The 15,916-nt window shown below is 36.6% G+C and overlaps 1 protein-coding gene and 1 long non-coding RNA gene across 3 annotated transcripts in view; both read right to left on the bottom strand.

The window, feature by feature from the left end:
- Window positions 1-9,756, bottom strand: part of LOC117687408 (uncharacterized) — a 102,041-nt gene extending 92,285 nt beyond the window's left edge. Inside the window, exons 1-13 of one of the 2 annotated variants that reach the window (XM_066076025.1) lie at window positions 9,606-9,756; window positions 8,322-8,696; window positions 7,957-8,166; window positions 7,349-7,696; window positions 7,011-7,031; window positions 6,802-6,822; window positions 6,542-6,655; window positions 6,037-6,189; window positions 5,593-5,883; window positions 3,980-4,315; window positions 3,630-3,842; window positions 3,305-3,390; window positions 2,216-2,366 (exon numbers count right to left, since the gene is read on the bottom strand). In XM_066076025.1, coding sequence (XP_065932097.1) covers window positions 3,308-3,390; window positions 3,630-3,842; window positions 3,980-4,315; window positions 5,593-5,883; window positions 6,037-6,189; window positions 6,542-6,655; window positions 6,802-6,822; window positions 7,011-7,031; window positions 7,349-7,696; window positions 7,957-8,166; window positions 8,322-8,696; window positions 9,606-9,651 — 2,211 coding nt within the window. In that variant the 5' untranslated portion in view covers window positions 9,652-9,756 and the 3' untranslated portion in view covers window positions 2,216-2,366; window positions 3,305-3,307. Of the gene's footprint in view, window positions 1-2,215; window positions 2,367-3,304; window positions 3,391-3,629; window positions 3,843-3,979; window positions 4,316-5,592; window positions 5,884-6,036; window positions 6,190-6,541; window positions 6,656-6,801; window positions 6,823-7,010; window positions 7,032-7,348; window positions 7,697-7,956; window positions 8,167-8,321; window positions 8,697-9,605 lie in introns of those variants that run through there. The other variant, XM_066076019.1, reaches the window with a different exon arrangement.
- On the bottom strand, window positions 438-1,644 carry LOC136273094 (uncharacterized). Its single transcript, XR_010711271.1, has 2 exons — window positions 1,438-1,644; window positions 438-939 (listed from the first exon to the last, which is right to left on the bottom strand). It is a non-coding gene; the product is annotated as an uncharacterized lncRNA (long non-coding RNA).
- Window positions 9,757-15,916: the final 6,160 nt, after the last annotated feature.

Here is a 15,916-nt window from a genome sequence, read left to right as displayed (position 1 = left end):
AATTGTTGATTTTGAGTTGAGATCAGGATTGTTCCTTATCAGTTTACTAGATTGTTGATTTTGAGTTGAGATCAGGATTGTCCCTTAATTAGATATCTAGATTGTTGATTTTGAGTTGAGATCAGGATTGACCCTTAATCAGTTTACTAGATTGTTGATTTTGAGTTGAGATCAGGATTGACCCTTAATCAGTTTACTAGATTGTTGATTTTGAGTTGAGATCAGGATTGACCCTTAATCAGTTTACTAGGTTGTTGATTTTGAGTTGAGATCAGGATTGACCCTTAATCAGTTTACTAGATTGTTGATTTTGAGTTGAGATCAGGATTGACCCTTAATCAGTTTACTAGGTTGTTGATTTTGAGTTGAGATCAGGATTGACCCTTAATCAGTGTAACGGGATGAGCGGAGGCTACTCCAAACAACAACAAGACATCTTAAATTTAACAAAATTTAATAACAAAAAAAATAAGAGAAAGAAAGAAAAGATAGAAATATAAACACTAAACCACACAAACACTCACACAACTTTCACTCAACAAGAAAAAATATCATGTTTATACAAATGACCAAAAATAAATTAGAAGAGTGTCCGAATCTCCGGGGCTGTAGTCCTGGACCAACTACGGACAACCACAACTAGAGTAGTTTCGTCACCACAATCATCATCATCACCATCGCCATCATAATCATCGACACTATCGTCAACATCATCGCCTACAACACCATAATCATCTACTTCATAATCATCACCGACATGACCATCATCATCGTCGTCATCACCATAACATCATCGTCGTCATCAACATGAACATCGCATCGTCATCGACTTCACCATGAACGACATCATCTACACCATCTTCATCGACATGACCATCATCATCATCGTAGTCATCGACATCATAACATCATCATCTTCTCAACATCAACAATATGACACTACAATAAGTGTACAAGTGACACCATAACACCATAATAAAAAAAATATTGTATAATACATCATATAAGTATCTCACTGATAGTATCAAACTATGATAATGTATAAATAGTATTATATTAAAGGCAACATCTCAAAATATTGTAAGTATATGGTAACTAAGTTATTTGTTTACAGTAAACAATATGGCGTCTGAGACTTCCGGTGACGCACTTCCGCCCAAGTAGTTAAGTGGAAAAAGTGACCATAAATTGTAAAATAAAATAACGCATAGAAAATAGCCCTTTAAATTACCGTTTCTTTATACAGCAATAGCAAAAACTGTACTATAGAAAAAGACGAATTCCATTTAAACACTCTCGCTAAAGTCACACATCAGTGAACACACAGGTAACTCTACAGTGAACAATGGTCATGGTGACTTTATAGGACGACTGCGTAATACTAATAAAAAGGCAAAAATTTACAAATAAACTACACCAAACTAAATAAATACTTACCACGGTCAGCTATCCGTGTCCGCGTCAAATGCTGAACTTGTGAAACTAAAACATGCCACACAGGCTTCTAACACGATACCCCCTTCATACACTAAGCACGTCTTTATTGCTGGACAGCTCGGCCGGGTATATCTTAGCGCCTATTGTTAGCGTCGGCCAAGCACGTTGCAAAGAATTATGGGAAAAATAAAATCGGGTGTGTTCGATATGAACATATTGTCACAATCAGTTTACTAGATTGTTGATTTTGAGTTGAGATCAGGATTGACCCTTAATCAGTTTACTAGATTGTTGATTTTGAGTTGAGATCAGGATTGACCCTTAATCAGTTTACTAGATTGTTGATTTTGAGTTGAGATCAGCATCGACCCTTAATCAGTTTACTAGATTGTTGATTTTGAGTTGAGATCAGGATCGACCCTTAATCAGTTTACTAGATTGTTGATTTTGAGTTGAGATCAGGATCGACCCTTAATCAGTTTACTAGATTGTTGATTTTAAGTTGAGATCAGGATTGACCCTTAATCAGTTTACTAGTTTGTTGATATTGAGTTGAGATTAGCCTGATTCATCCAAAATATAATCTCTATTCTGGGCCCTAGCACCATTAAAAATGATCTTAGATTAATTGATATGCAATTGCTGAAAAAATAAACAAAGTATTTCGTGTTGAAATATCTTAATGTATTTGAACTAAGATATTGAATTTTAATTTTGAGAGTAATTGATGTTGATATCAATTACATTTTGATATATGAAGTAATCTTTTTGGGACTCATATATGTTTTGTCTTCGAAAGAGATGATTTGCCTTACAGTTATTGGTATAATTATGAATGAAAACTAATTAAAGATTTAACTTGAGGTATCGGACATTTATTTAATAATCCCTTATTATAGTAACGCTGCCTTCCTGTGATAAACTTCTTTCTGAAAGAAAAAAATAAGCACATAATTAAAACTTGGACTCCAAGTAAAGTATTGATGTAAACACTGATACAGTTTGTTCTAAACATTGATACAGTATAGGTGTAAGCATTGATACAGTATACATGTAGATGTAAACATTGAGACAGTATAGATGTAAATATTGATACAATATACATGAAGATGTAAACATTGGTACAGTATGGATGTAAACATTAATTCAGTATATCTGTAAATATTGATACAGTATAGATGTTAACATTGGTAAAGTGTAAATTTATAAACATTGATACAGTATGGATATAAACATTGATACAGTATAGATGTAAACATTGATACAGTATGGATGATGTAAACATTGAAACAGTATACAGCAAAACACGATTATAGCGAACATGCTTATAATGAATTGACGCTTACAGAGAAGTGAATTTCATTCCCCAAGTCTCTATTTCATGTTGTAACCTTGACGGATATAACGAATTACGCTTATACAAAGTAATATTGCCCATCCCTGGGACTTCGTTATAAGCTTGTTTTACTGTAGAAGTAAACATTGATTCAGTATAGATATAAACAGTATGTTCTAAACATTGATACAGAATAAATGTAAACATTGATGCATTATAGATGTAAACATTGATAAAGTATATATGTAATTATTGATACAGTATAGATGTAAACATTGATACAGTGTGGATGTAATTATTGATACAGAATAAATGTAAACATTGATGCATTATAGATGTAAACATTGATAAAGTATATATGTAATTATTGATACAGTATAGATATAAACATTGATAGAGTGTAAAGATGTAAACATTGATACAGTATGTAGATGATAACATTGATACAGTATGGATGTTAACATTGATACAGTATGGATGTAATTATTGATACAGTATAGATGTAAACATTGATACAGTATGTATATTTACCTGTCAACACAGACAGCGTCTACAGTGAGGGTCGTCATACTTGATACAGGAAGGGTGACAGTCATGTCTCATCGGGGGACAATAGGCTGTAATATAGAGAAAGGATATAGTAGACAAAAAAGCAGTGTAGGCTATGATAATAATATAAGTAGAAGTGGACAAAAGAACAGTATTTTTAAAAAAGGGTCGGTAAACTGTAGCACATGTAGAGAAAAAAAGACAGAGGTTAGACCATAAAAGTGACACAGAAATGAAGGTCGTTTGTAAAAAAAGTCATGTTATTTGCAAACGTACAGAAATGACTCTACTCAATGGCAAGACTCACCACTTCCTGTGTCAGTAAGCACGCGCCCGTTGCTGTAGACTGCCGATCCACCACTGATACCATAGGGAGTTCCCCCGCCCCCGTGTGTCAAAGAGGTACCAGATCCGCCCCCGACAGTAGACCCAATGTTATAATAGGATCCACCACCGCCCGTTGATCCTATAGAGTAACTTGATCCGCCCGTCAATACACCCAGGATTACACCACCGGAACCTTAGGAATCGTAAAACGATGATACATTTTCCACCACAGATAAACGTCTTTTTGAAATTGTATGAGATAAATTATTAATAGACCCTTACTTATCAGTGCATCAAATGTTAAGAATCCCTTTTCTATGACGTCATTACCTGTGACGTATTGACTTGAGCCACACGTGTTGCTGTTGTGACACTTGGTGTTGGTCTGAGTCTGAGTGACGACTACCGTTTGTTTCTGCGGAGGCGGTCTGTCCACGTAGATAGGGATCCCCGTGTGTTCTGTATCCGGGACCTTGGAGCCGCACGTGTTACTGTTGTGACAGCCCGAGGTTTGTGTGACCAATACGGTTTGTGGGCGTGGCCGGTCTACATATACCGGGATTCCGGTGTGTTCATTCTCCGGTTTTTGTACATACACTGTCTGTGTGGAGGGTTTCTGTACGTAGTAGGTGTGAGGTTTCTCGCAGCCATTGCAGTCTGTGGACCCTGGCAAATATTGATTATAAAATAAAAATGTCTATTAGTATTACAATAACTATCGTTTTCTTAACTGTAAGAAAAAAGAAAAAAAAATACAAAATGAACAGTTATTAACAATACCAAATATGTCAGTAATTTAATTAAATGATAATAATTTAATTCTGGTTGTAACGCGGCATTTGAATGGATAGAAAAATTTAGTTAAATTTGTATAACCTGGTTTGCACGTCACAAGACACGTCACAATGCACCAACGTACTAATTCACTTGACGTTACATTTGAATTTTGAACAGATTTATATCATTTTTTAAAGTAAAACGGACTCAATTTGTACAGCAAATTCCAGAAAATTAAATTATAAGGAATGAACTCAATATCTACCCAAGTTATACTCGTATAACCTGGGTTGGAGCAATTTACGCTTTTTTATAATCCGCTTCGCGGATCATAAAGCGTAAATTGCCCCAACCCAGGTTATACGAGTATAACTTGGGTAGACATTGAGTTCATTTCTTAAATAATTTAATTCTGGTTGTAACGCGGCATTTGAATGGATAGAAAAATTTAGTTAAATTTGTATAACCTGGTTTGCACGTCACAAGACACGTCACAATGCACCAACGTACTAATTCACTTGACGTTACGTTTGAATTTTGAACAGATTTATATCATTTTTAAAAGTAAAACGGACTCAATTTGTACAGCAAATTCCAGAAAATTAAATTATAAGGAATGAACTCAATGTCTACCCGAGTCATACTCGTATAACCTGGGTTGGAGCAATTTACGCTTTTTTATAATCCGCGAAGCTTTTTTATAATCCGCTTCGCGGATTATAAAGCGTAAATTGCCCCAATACAGGTTATACGAGTATAACTTGGGTAGACATTGAGTTCATTTCTTAAATAATTTAATTCTGGTTGTAACGCGGCATTTGATTGGATTGAAAAATTTAGTTAAATTTGTATAACCTGGTTTGCACGTCACAAGACACGTCACAATGCACCAACGTACTAATTCACTTGACGTTACGTACAATACCAAATATGTCAGTAATTTAATTAAATGATAATAGCTAACGTTACATATTTTTGGATTTACCTTATAAGGTAATTTGATGTGACGTCAAGAACATGACGAAAATAACCGATGTTGCACAGCTTAGGTTCATCGTGTTATAACACGCATACAAAAGTACAAAAAAGTAAACGTATTGAAAATACATAGGAGGACTAGTTTTTATTAAGTCCTAATTAAGAATTAAAGCAAAAGTCAGATCTACCTGTGACGTATACAGCCTCGGTCTGGGGCCGGGGTCTGACATAGGACACCAACTGGGGTTCCACAGGGGGCTCACAATTGTAACACTCGTTCGGGTTTTTGACGTAAACAGTTTGAGTTTGTGGTCTAGGCTTGACATATGACACCATCTGAGGTGTGACGTCACAATCATGGCACTTGCTCCCTCCTGTGACGTAAACAGTTTCTGTTTGTTTTGGTGCTGTTTGTACGTACGTCACTGGTTCGGGTGTAGGTGTGAGGAAGTCAATGTACTCGCAATCAATGCATTCAGCTAGAACAACAAATAAGTATCATTTATTGTCAATTGTTTTTGACGGTGGGTACTTTCCATGTATAATGGATCGGTTTGCGAAACGAATTTAACCTGACGCTTTTTCTTCTCTACATTGCACTAAACGTTCACGCACTTGCCCATGTGACTTACACGTGGTCTGGGGCTGTACGTATCCAACTAGACATTCACAGGTGGGACAACCGTCCACACCGCACTTGTACCCGACCTCACAGGAAGTAGGACAGCTGAATGACGTCACACAGTCAACCTTGTGTTGAATGACAACCTCGTGTGTGGAGTACCCTGTCCAATCCAAGAATATATGTATTGAGATAAATACAACATTAAATAATGAAATAATTGTAAAATGGTATAATCCTTCATTCCAAAAATAAATGAAAATTGTATCATTTTCTAATTTTTCTATACATGTGTAGACTCATTTCAGAATTTATAACAAGAAACGACTGATGTTAATGAAAACGGCGACCTTATAATATATTCTAGTAGATAGTGCCTGTTTGGGAGGGTAACTGGTGAAATTGACACCCCTCTAAAACCATTGTCAACCGACACGTCAGACAGCAGTCAGTGTGTAATCCAATGTCAGCACGGTTAACTTTTGCCAAGTTTTAGTAAGAGAGTTGTCATTTACCTGAGGGTATGGCACAGTCACACGTGGGACATCCGTCTGTCCCACACTTGTAGCCAACACTACATCCATAGCTACACACCAAACTAGGACAGGTCAAGGTCACTATCTGCTGAACTACAAAGGTCAAATGCTAGGCTCAGACAGATCTCGTTCTGATATAATTTTCGAACTACTAGTATGAAGAAACAATGAACATCTGTTATAAAATCATACAGTACTATTTTAATACTTTGAATACTGGTGCAAAGAAGCTACCTTACCTTGTGGCTGAACAACTTGAGCTACAAAGAAACATCTGATTATTTTTTATAAAAAAATGTTGATATAAGACATATTTAAAGTGCCCTCTCTAGCGAAAAAAAAACTAGCGTTTTGTTAAGATTGATCTCATTTTATGTTGTCAACGTGCGTTTGACTGTTTTAAGATTTAAAGTCACCTGTTAGTACTGATGCAAAGAAGCTACATTACCTTGTGGCTGAACAACTTGAGCTACAAAGAAAAATATGATTATTTTTTATAAAATTTTTGTTGATATAAAACATAATAGTTAGTAGTCATGACAGTTAAAAGTCACCTGCTGGTGTCATAACAATGTTTGTTGATATAAAACATAATAGTTAGTAGTCATGACAGTGTAAGACTGATTTAAGGCACAACTGATTTGCTACAGAAGCCCTTTTATGAAAGTCGTGAATTATAAGATATAATTGACACTTGTTGCAGATATGTAGCTACATGGAGAGGAGAGGATTGGAGTCGACAGACCGTCTATGGATCTATATCTAATTTGATACCACGTGACTTACTGTAGGTGACTGCCGGTTTGACACAGATACACGTGCCACACCCGTCACGCCCTGCCTCCCCTATCTGGTAGTCAGTTCCGCACGTCTCCCGACACGTCTGTTCTACTCGGCACTCCTTGGGCGGGGACACAAGGTATGTGTTGTGGGAAGATGTTGCCGTGGTAACTTGTGTTGACGGTCGGCCACCCGATACAGTTCCACCTCCCCCTGGCATGGTGCCGCCCCCGACTCCGCCCCCTGAGATGTTGGAGCCGCCACCAGAGGTGGTGAACGGGGTGAATCCGCCATTGACGGAGTTTGATCCACCCATAAATCCACCTCCTCCACCGCCAATGGAAGATCCGCCCACTAAATTATCATTCACAAATTAATATCGTTTATAATATAAATAAAATTCAAAGAAAAAAAATCAGCATTACAAACCTAGCTAGACATGGAACAAAAAGGAAGAGATGCTGGTATACAACTGCTCTGAAAGTCTTGACGTATTGTTTGAGCTTATAAAAAAATACAAGGATTTATTTACAGCAAAGATGACGTTTGATTTGTTGACAACATGCCGAACAGAATCCCTACAACAAACCAGTAAGGAACATGTACTGGTTTACCTGATACCGGGCTGCAGTCACAGGACGGACATCCGTCTGATCCTAAAGGACCAATCCTGTACCTCCCTTCACAGGTTGATTTGCATAGCTCCACCCCTAGACAGTCTGTCTTAGTTCCTGGTCCTTGATTGACGTGAGAGAAAGCGGCTCCGCCCATGGAAGGCATGCCGGACATAAAAGAACCGCCTGACATCGCCATCATTCCGCCGCCTAATTAAGTATCAATTGCACCGCCATAAATCCCCCCAAATCATATACTTCTAGTAGGTATCAATCATTTATTGATCATACTCATCATACTCTTCGATCAATAATTATGACAAAAACGAACTAAAATGATTCTTAAAGGTATTGATATAATTTACCTGGACCACATGGACAAGATTGACAGCCAAACTCATCAACTATTAGACACCATTGGGGACACCGTACACGTCTCAGACAGCGGGAGGGGTTAAACACGGAGGAAGGGGCGTGTCCTCCTATCGCCCCGCCCATCGCCCCGCCCCCTGGGCGCGGACCTCGCATCCCGCCCCCTGGACTCATTGATGGGGCTGACATCGGCCCGTGGGATAAGACTCCTCCCATTGGGCTGCTGTTTGGCCCCCCTCCGTGGAAGGGACCACCCCCTCCCATCATAGAGGGAGACCCCCGGGGTAAGTTAAATCGTTTGTGTTTGTTGTTATGATGGCGGCTTCTGATGAGTTCTTTATCGGGTTCACTGAGTGTGGAGTGTAGGACTACAATGTAACTATAGTGTTTGATAAACTTGTCCTAACGATGCCGTTATTTCATGCATTTCTTAAACATATAAAATCAGAGATATAAAGTTCGCCAATACAATGTTAAATTCAAAATGTAAAGTCTTAAATTAAAGTAATTTTAGTTGTTTGTATCTGGGTTTTTTTTTCTATTTTTTTTTAAATCGTCTAAAATATTAATATTAATTTTTTTTTATTTCATAAAAACAAAAGAAAACTCAACATCGAAAACATCAGGTTCAAATACTGGTAACTTAGCTTTAATTTTCATATGACGGTGGTTTATCAAATCAACAACACAACATAACTGTATGCACTTTTTTCTTTTTATCTTTTTTGCCTCAATCAATTTTTTTGTTATTCTAATGACATTGGATGTTAAGCTTTATATACCGCTATTTTTTCTTTATTGGATCAGAAAATGTTATTATATAAATAGTGCCTGTTTGGGAGGGTAACAGTTGAAATTGACACCCCGAGAAAACCATTGTCAACCGACGCGAAGCGGAGGTTGACAATGGTTTTTGAGGGGTGTCAATTTCAACTGTTATCCTCCCAAACAGGCACTATTTATTTTGTTATACTGAATGTCTTTTTTAAAATTTTTAAGAAATTTTTACTGCTTTTATATAGGAATAACGTGAATTCTACAGCGAACCGTACGCGCATAATTTTCGCGCATGTAACATTTTTTAATGTTACCCGTTGCCAAGTGCGTTGCTAACGCTGAGGGTAATAGTAAATATTATTAACTGCGTCTTAGCCAATCAGATTTCAGTATTTAACATGAAAGTATAACAAATACAAATACATCATGCAAGATATATATTGATAACATTGAACTAACAGTGGACGATTTATCAAAAAAGAAAGTTATAGTGTTCTTACCTGTTGTAAAGGTAGTAAAGAAAATATACGCAATAATTCCAGTCATTGTCACGTTGAATAAAATTATATATCTTTTTTTTTAAATAAATTTTCCAAAAGAAAATTATTTGCTTAATAACTAGGCCTAGAAATGTTCTAACAAGAAGTAAGAAAGTTGCACCCGAAGAAAGAACAATCGATATAATATACTATCGTGAGTGGAAATACGATGCATGCGCTGATTAAACAGAATGACTTCCGTTTTATCTCCTGGCTTGATAATTCCTTGACCAAACCGACAAGGCGACAGGTGACGATCGGATGGACGGTACCTGAGCTGTAGACCCGCACATTGTACACACCGAGGCAGTAGCAGGTGCCCGGGCAGTCACTGCGTGCCAGTATTTACGGGGTGCCACTATAACATTCTACACACAATAGAAAGATTAATAAATTCAGTAACTAAACAGTTTGTTATGATCACCATTTACTTCAAGGGATATATCATTTTCTCAACGTTTGATTGATTAGAATAAAATAGTCTTTGCATAAAAGTAACAGTTCAATAAAAATGCAATTTACAACAAGTAAATACAAAGAAATAATGATACTCTACACCAGATACTCCAAAGGACGGTACTCTACATCAGATACATCAAGGGACGGTACTCTACATCAGATACATCAAGGTACGGTACTCTACACCAGATACTCCAAGGGGCGGTACTCTACATCAGATAAACCAAGTGACGGTACTCTACATCAGATACACCAAGGGACGGTACTCTACACCAGATACTCCAAGGGGCGGTACTCTACATCAGATAAACCAAGGGACGGTACTCTACATCAGATACACCAAGGGACGGTACTCTACACCAGATACACCAAGGGACGGTACTCTACATCAGATACACCAAGGGACGGTACTCTACATCAGATACACCAAGGGACCGTACTCTACATCAGATACACTAAGGGACGGTACTCTACATCAGATACACCAAGGGACGGTACTCTACATCAGATACACCAAGGGACCGTACTCTACATCAGATAAACCAAGGCACGGTACTCTACATCAGATACACCAAGGTACGGTATTCTACATCAGATACATCAAGGTACGGTACTCTACACCAGATACTCCAAGGGGCGGTACTCTACATCAGATAAACCAAGGGACGGTACTCTACATCAGATACACCAAGGGACGGTACTCTACACCAGATACTCCAAGGGGCGGTACTCTACATCAGATAAACCAAGGGACGGTACTCCACATCAGATACACCAAGGGACAGTACTCTACATCAGATACACCAAGGGACGGTACTCCACATCAGATACACCAAGGGACGGTACTCTATATCAGATACACCAAGGGACGGTATGCTACATCAGATACACCAATGGACGGTACTCTACATCAGATACACCAAGGGACGGTACTCTACATCAGATACACCAAGGAACGGTACTCTACATCAGATACACCAAGGGACGGTACTCTACATCAGATAAACCAAGGGACGGTACTCTACATCAGATACACCAAGGGACGGTACTCTATATCAGATACACCAAGGGACGGTACTCTACATCAGATACACCAAGGGACGGTACTCTACATCAGGTACACCAAGGGACGGTACTCTACATCAGATACACCAAGGGACGGTACTCTTCATCAGATAAACCAAGGGACGGTACTCTACATCAGATAAACCAAGGGACGGTACTCTATATCAGATACACCAAGGGACGGTACTCTATATCAGATAAACCAAGGGACGGTACTCTATATCAGATACACCAAGGGACGGTACTCTATATCAGATACACCAAGGGACGGTACTCTATATCAGATAAAACAAGGGGCGGTACTCCAGGATACATAATTTACATGTAGGTCACTAGCATACTTCTGAATACGTCAGTGAAATGTTGTCTTGCAAGACAAACAGTCTCGCTGAGCAGATCTTCACGTTTTATACGCATTCACTGCGTGCCAGTATTTACAGGATGCCACTAATAATTGCATTCTACACACAATAGAAAGATTAATAAATTCAGTAAATAAACAGTTTGTTTTGATCACAATTCACGTCAATTGATTTAAGAAATAAAGTACGAATTATCGTGAATGTTGCAGAATAACCTCCGTGGTCGATAGATGTTGTTTAGAAATATAAAAGCCGAGGCGTTAGCCGAGGCTTTTATATTTCAAACAACATTTCGAGACCGAGGAGGTTATCCTGCAACATTCACGAAAACAAGAACTTTATTTTTATTCTACTAACAGCCCAGTATTTCTACAGATCGTTTCTCCTATATAGAGACGATCTAGGTCATTTGACGGCTGTTCCGTGTAACCCCAACGGTTTTGTTATGTATATTGAACAGATCAAAGGAATCACATGCAGACGACAAAATTTTTCTTTTGATTTTTATTACTCTTCACTTAATTCATAAAATCTTTGAGTAATATTCCTAATATTTTAAGGGCAATTTAATACGAATATTACTACTACACGTTATATATTTTATGTAAAAACACGCAGTGAAAATGTGCTGGGGAGGTCCTAAGAACAGCCGCATTGATCTCGCATTGATACACATCGTTTTGACTGGAACTATAACACGTGAAATTGACATGGTTTTAAAACTTTTTGCGGTTTGAAGTTAATGTACTTTCATGATCAGTGCGAGAAAATTAGGTGTTTCTGATCTGATAATTTACTGATGACGTTCGTGGTATATTGGAGAATAATGTCAGCGGCATCTCTTTGATCTCAGCAATAACTGTAGTAGAATAGAATAAAATATCCTTTGCATAAAAGTAACAGTTCAATAAAAATGCAATTTACAACAAGTATATACAAAGACATGATGATACTCTACACCAGATACATGTACACGAAGGGACGGTACTCTACACCAGATACACCAAGGGACGGTACTCTACATCAGATACACCAAGGGACGGTACTCTACATCAGATACACCAAGGGACGGTACTCTACATCAGGTGCATCAAGGGACGGTACTCTACATCAGTTACATGGGTATGGTGTTTCAGACGCAACGTTCTAAAATTAAAAAAAAAATAACTTATTAAATTAGTATAGCAAAGCTACCAAAAACCGCCAAACAAAATACCTCCCCACCTTCCTGAAAAAAATCTAGCTCCGTCATTTCCGTGCATTCATTTGTTCTTGACACAAAACACACAGTAGGCCAATTCATTTTATTTTGTAATCCTTCAGATTTTGTTTTCAAAATAGAATGATGTCGATTATTTGTTTCAAGGACCCCCCCCCCTCATTTTCAGTACCATATATGTTCAAATACATTAATCCATTGATTTGAACATATTTTATTGTATACATATATATAAAATACATATACAAATGGTTTGGACACAAGTTCTGACAACTTACTAGGTCTTTACCATTAAATAGAAAAATTATACAAAACTTACAACTGTTGTTTCATGATATAGAATTATTATTATTAATCCATTAAATTAATTAAATTAGTTAATTAAAACACCTTAACTTGTTTACCATTCTATCAATGATCTATATTTGTGTGTATCCTTTGTAACATAGGAAAACGGTCGAGGAATTTAAACAAAACAATTTGTTTATGAATATTCGTCGCCCAGTCTTGCATGGTGATTGTCCATAAAATATGTTTAATGAATGATGACGTTTCTTATATAGATTGTGTCTATAATGGCAGTTTGGGTTGTACTTAATATTTGTAAATTAAAATGTCATCCAGTTTTTTCCGTTTATAGTCTAGCTGATTTCATTGATTATTTTATTTTGTGTAAAAAGTGCGTGTACCGAATGTCCATGCCATGTTGTTATGTGCTTGTCTTCAGTTCAACAAGTGCGATGATTTTGCTGCTGAAATAAACACGATTTCCGGTGTCTTCACCGTGACTGGGCAGGAATGCTAGAGGTAGTAGGATTGCCGTCCAAAAGACTAAAACTTGTTATTTCACAAACGCAGAATGAAATTTGACACGAATTAATAAAAGAAAGCACATATAATGAAACTGACCAGTAGATACACTTGAGTTGTTCTCGCCAACGTTTCTGCTAAATATGTAGAAATGTAGAAACATCTTTCCCAGGTACGTAGCATCCCCCCTCCCACTTTTTTGCACAACATTTTTTTTTCTTAAATTTACCTACAAAAAATTGAATTAAAATCGAGTCCCCCCCCCCACTTTTATGGTACCCCCACCCCCCACCCCCCCCCCACCCCAACCACGGATTAGGATTTTCAGGGTTTTGGAAAGTAACCTTTAATTTTTTTTGTTTTGTTTTTTTTTTTGCTTGTCAAGATTTTTTGGATAAGTTTGGCCCCCTCCCACTTTCAAAAACGATGCTATGTGCCTATTTCCTCAATGTTGACATTTTTTTTAATTATACATGTCAGAGGCGGATCCAGCAATTTTGAAAAGGGGGGGTTCCAATTGATGAAAATCAATACGTGCAAAATACATTATTTGTCAATAAACAAGGCCTTTTGAACGTTTTCCGTGCGTAAATTTAATGAACATTTATCTCATCAATATCAATTTCAAATGTATCTTAATATCAGAGTGCACTGCATTATTGAGCGTTTTGGTTTAGATAAGAAAGATTTGCATAATTTCCAGCCTTTAAAAAAAATCCAAGTCTCCAGCAATGAGAACGTGCGTCTATGCTATGCTTAATAGAAAGAAACACTAAGAAACCAAAATAATTCAGACTTATTACGACAAGCTATTATAAAAACGAATTTTTGGTAAAAAAAAAATTCTTGGAAACAAAACAAAAAAGGGCTTTCTTTTGTGTTTCATGTGGGTATGAAGGTACGGTATAGCTAGCATTCCAGAAAAATTGCATAACTTGCATAAAATTAACTTTAATCGATTTTTTTTAAAGAAATAGAGTAGACAATACATTGTAGATGTTATTATAAACCTGTGTTTTAAGCGACACTGCTTAGTTAATTTTTAAAAAAAATTTCCACATGTTTACTCACAGATGTGAGCACCGGATGCTGATGGGGAGTACCTTTTTCGATAAAAAAAAATCGTTAGGGTTTCTCATAAAAGAAATACATGTACAACATAATGTGGGAACAAAATTTTATTGTATCATTAATAATATGTATATAAAAAGTGAAGCATGTGTTAAATATGATAATTTTCTTACCTCCTCATTTCCTATCAAATTAGGGGTGCGTCAAGGAGACAATTTGAGCCCCACATTATTTAAAATGTTTATAAATGACCTGCCATCATATTTACAGGGCTGTATTGACTCTATATCATTATACTCAAAAAACATAGACTGTTTAATGTATGCTGATGACATAGTAATCTTTTCATCATCACCAGAAGGACTTCAGCAAAAATTAAATGCTTTAGAGAAATATTGTGATGACTGGGGTATGCAAGTTAATTCCAATAAAACAAAAATTATTATATTTAATAAAGCTGGGAGAACAATAAACCATAAATTTAGTTACAAAAATTTCAATATTGAATGTGTACCAAATTACAAATACTTAGGCATTCATTTCGCAGCTTCAGGGACTTTCTCACTGGCTAAGGTGGAATTACACAAAAAGGGACTGAAAGCTTATTTCAAACTACGAAAAGACTTCCTGAGTCTAAACCCCGGGATATCGACTAGCTTAAATGTATTTGAGCACACCATAAAGCCAATTTTACTTTATGGCTCTGAAATATGGGGAATCTTTAACGTCAATAACATAAAAATAAAACAGTCTAATGATATACTGATACAACAATGTTATAACAACTTAATAGCTGAAACTTTACATCTAAAATTTTGTAAAACCATATTGGGGTTGAATAAGAAAAGTATGAACCATGCTTCACTTTCTGAACTAGGAAGATTTCCTCTACATTATGATATTGTCAATAGATTACTAAAATATTGCTACAGATTAGAAAATTTAACAACAGAGTTTCCTCTATTAAAAGATGCATTTGTATGTAGTAAAGAACTTCATTTCGCCCAAAATACAACTTGGTATTCCTCTATTGAAAAGCTACTAAACATTCTTAATATTCAAAACATTATGACATATTCTAAAAAAGACTTTGTTACTTCTTTAAAACAATCTCAGACTAAAAAATATTTGATGGATTGGCAGTACTCAAATGAAACACTTAAAGATGGCAAACTTGTTACTTATTTATTTTTGAAAACTAACTTCAGACTGGAAAAGTATTTAACTATATTAAGACCTGAATACAGAAAGCCAATCTGTAGACTGCGGATATCAGCGCATAGACT

This window comes from Magallana gigas, chromosome 1, assembly GCF_963853765.1.
Source record: "Magallana gigas chromosome 1, xbMagGiga1.1, whole genome shotgun sequence".
NCBI classification, from domain to species: Eukaryota; Metazoa; Mollusca; class Bivalvia; order Ostreida; family Ostreidae; genus Magallana; species Magallana gigas.
Note: the sequence above shows the minus strand (reverse complement) of the source record. Positions and strands in the feature narration are given on the sequence as shown.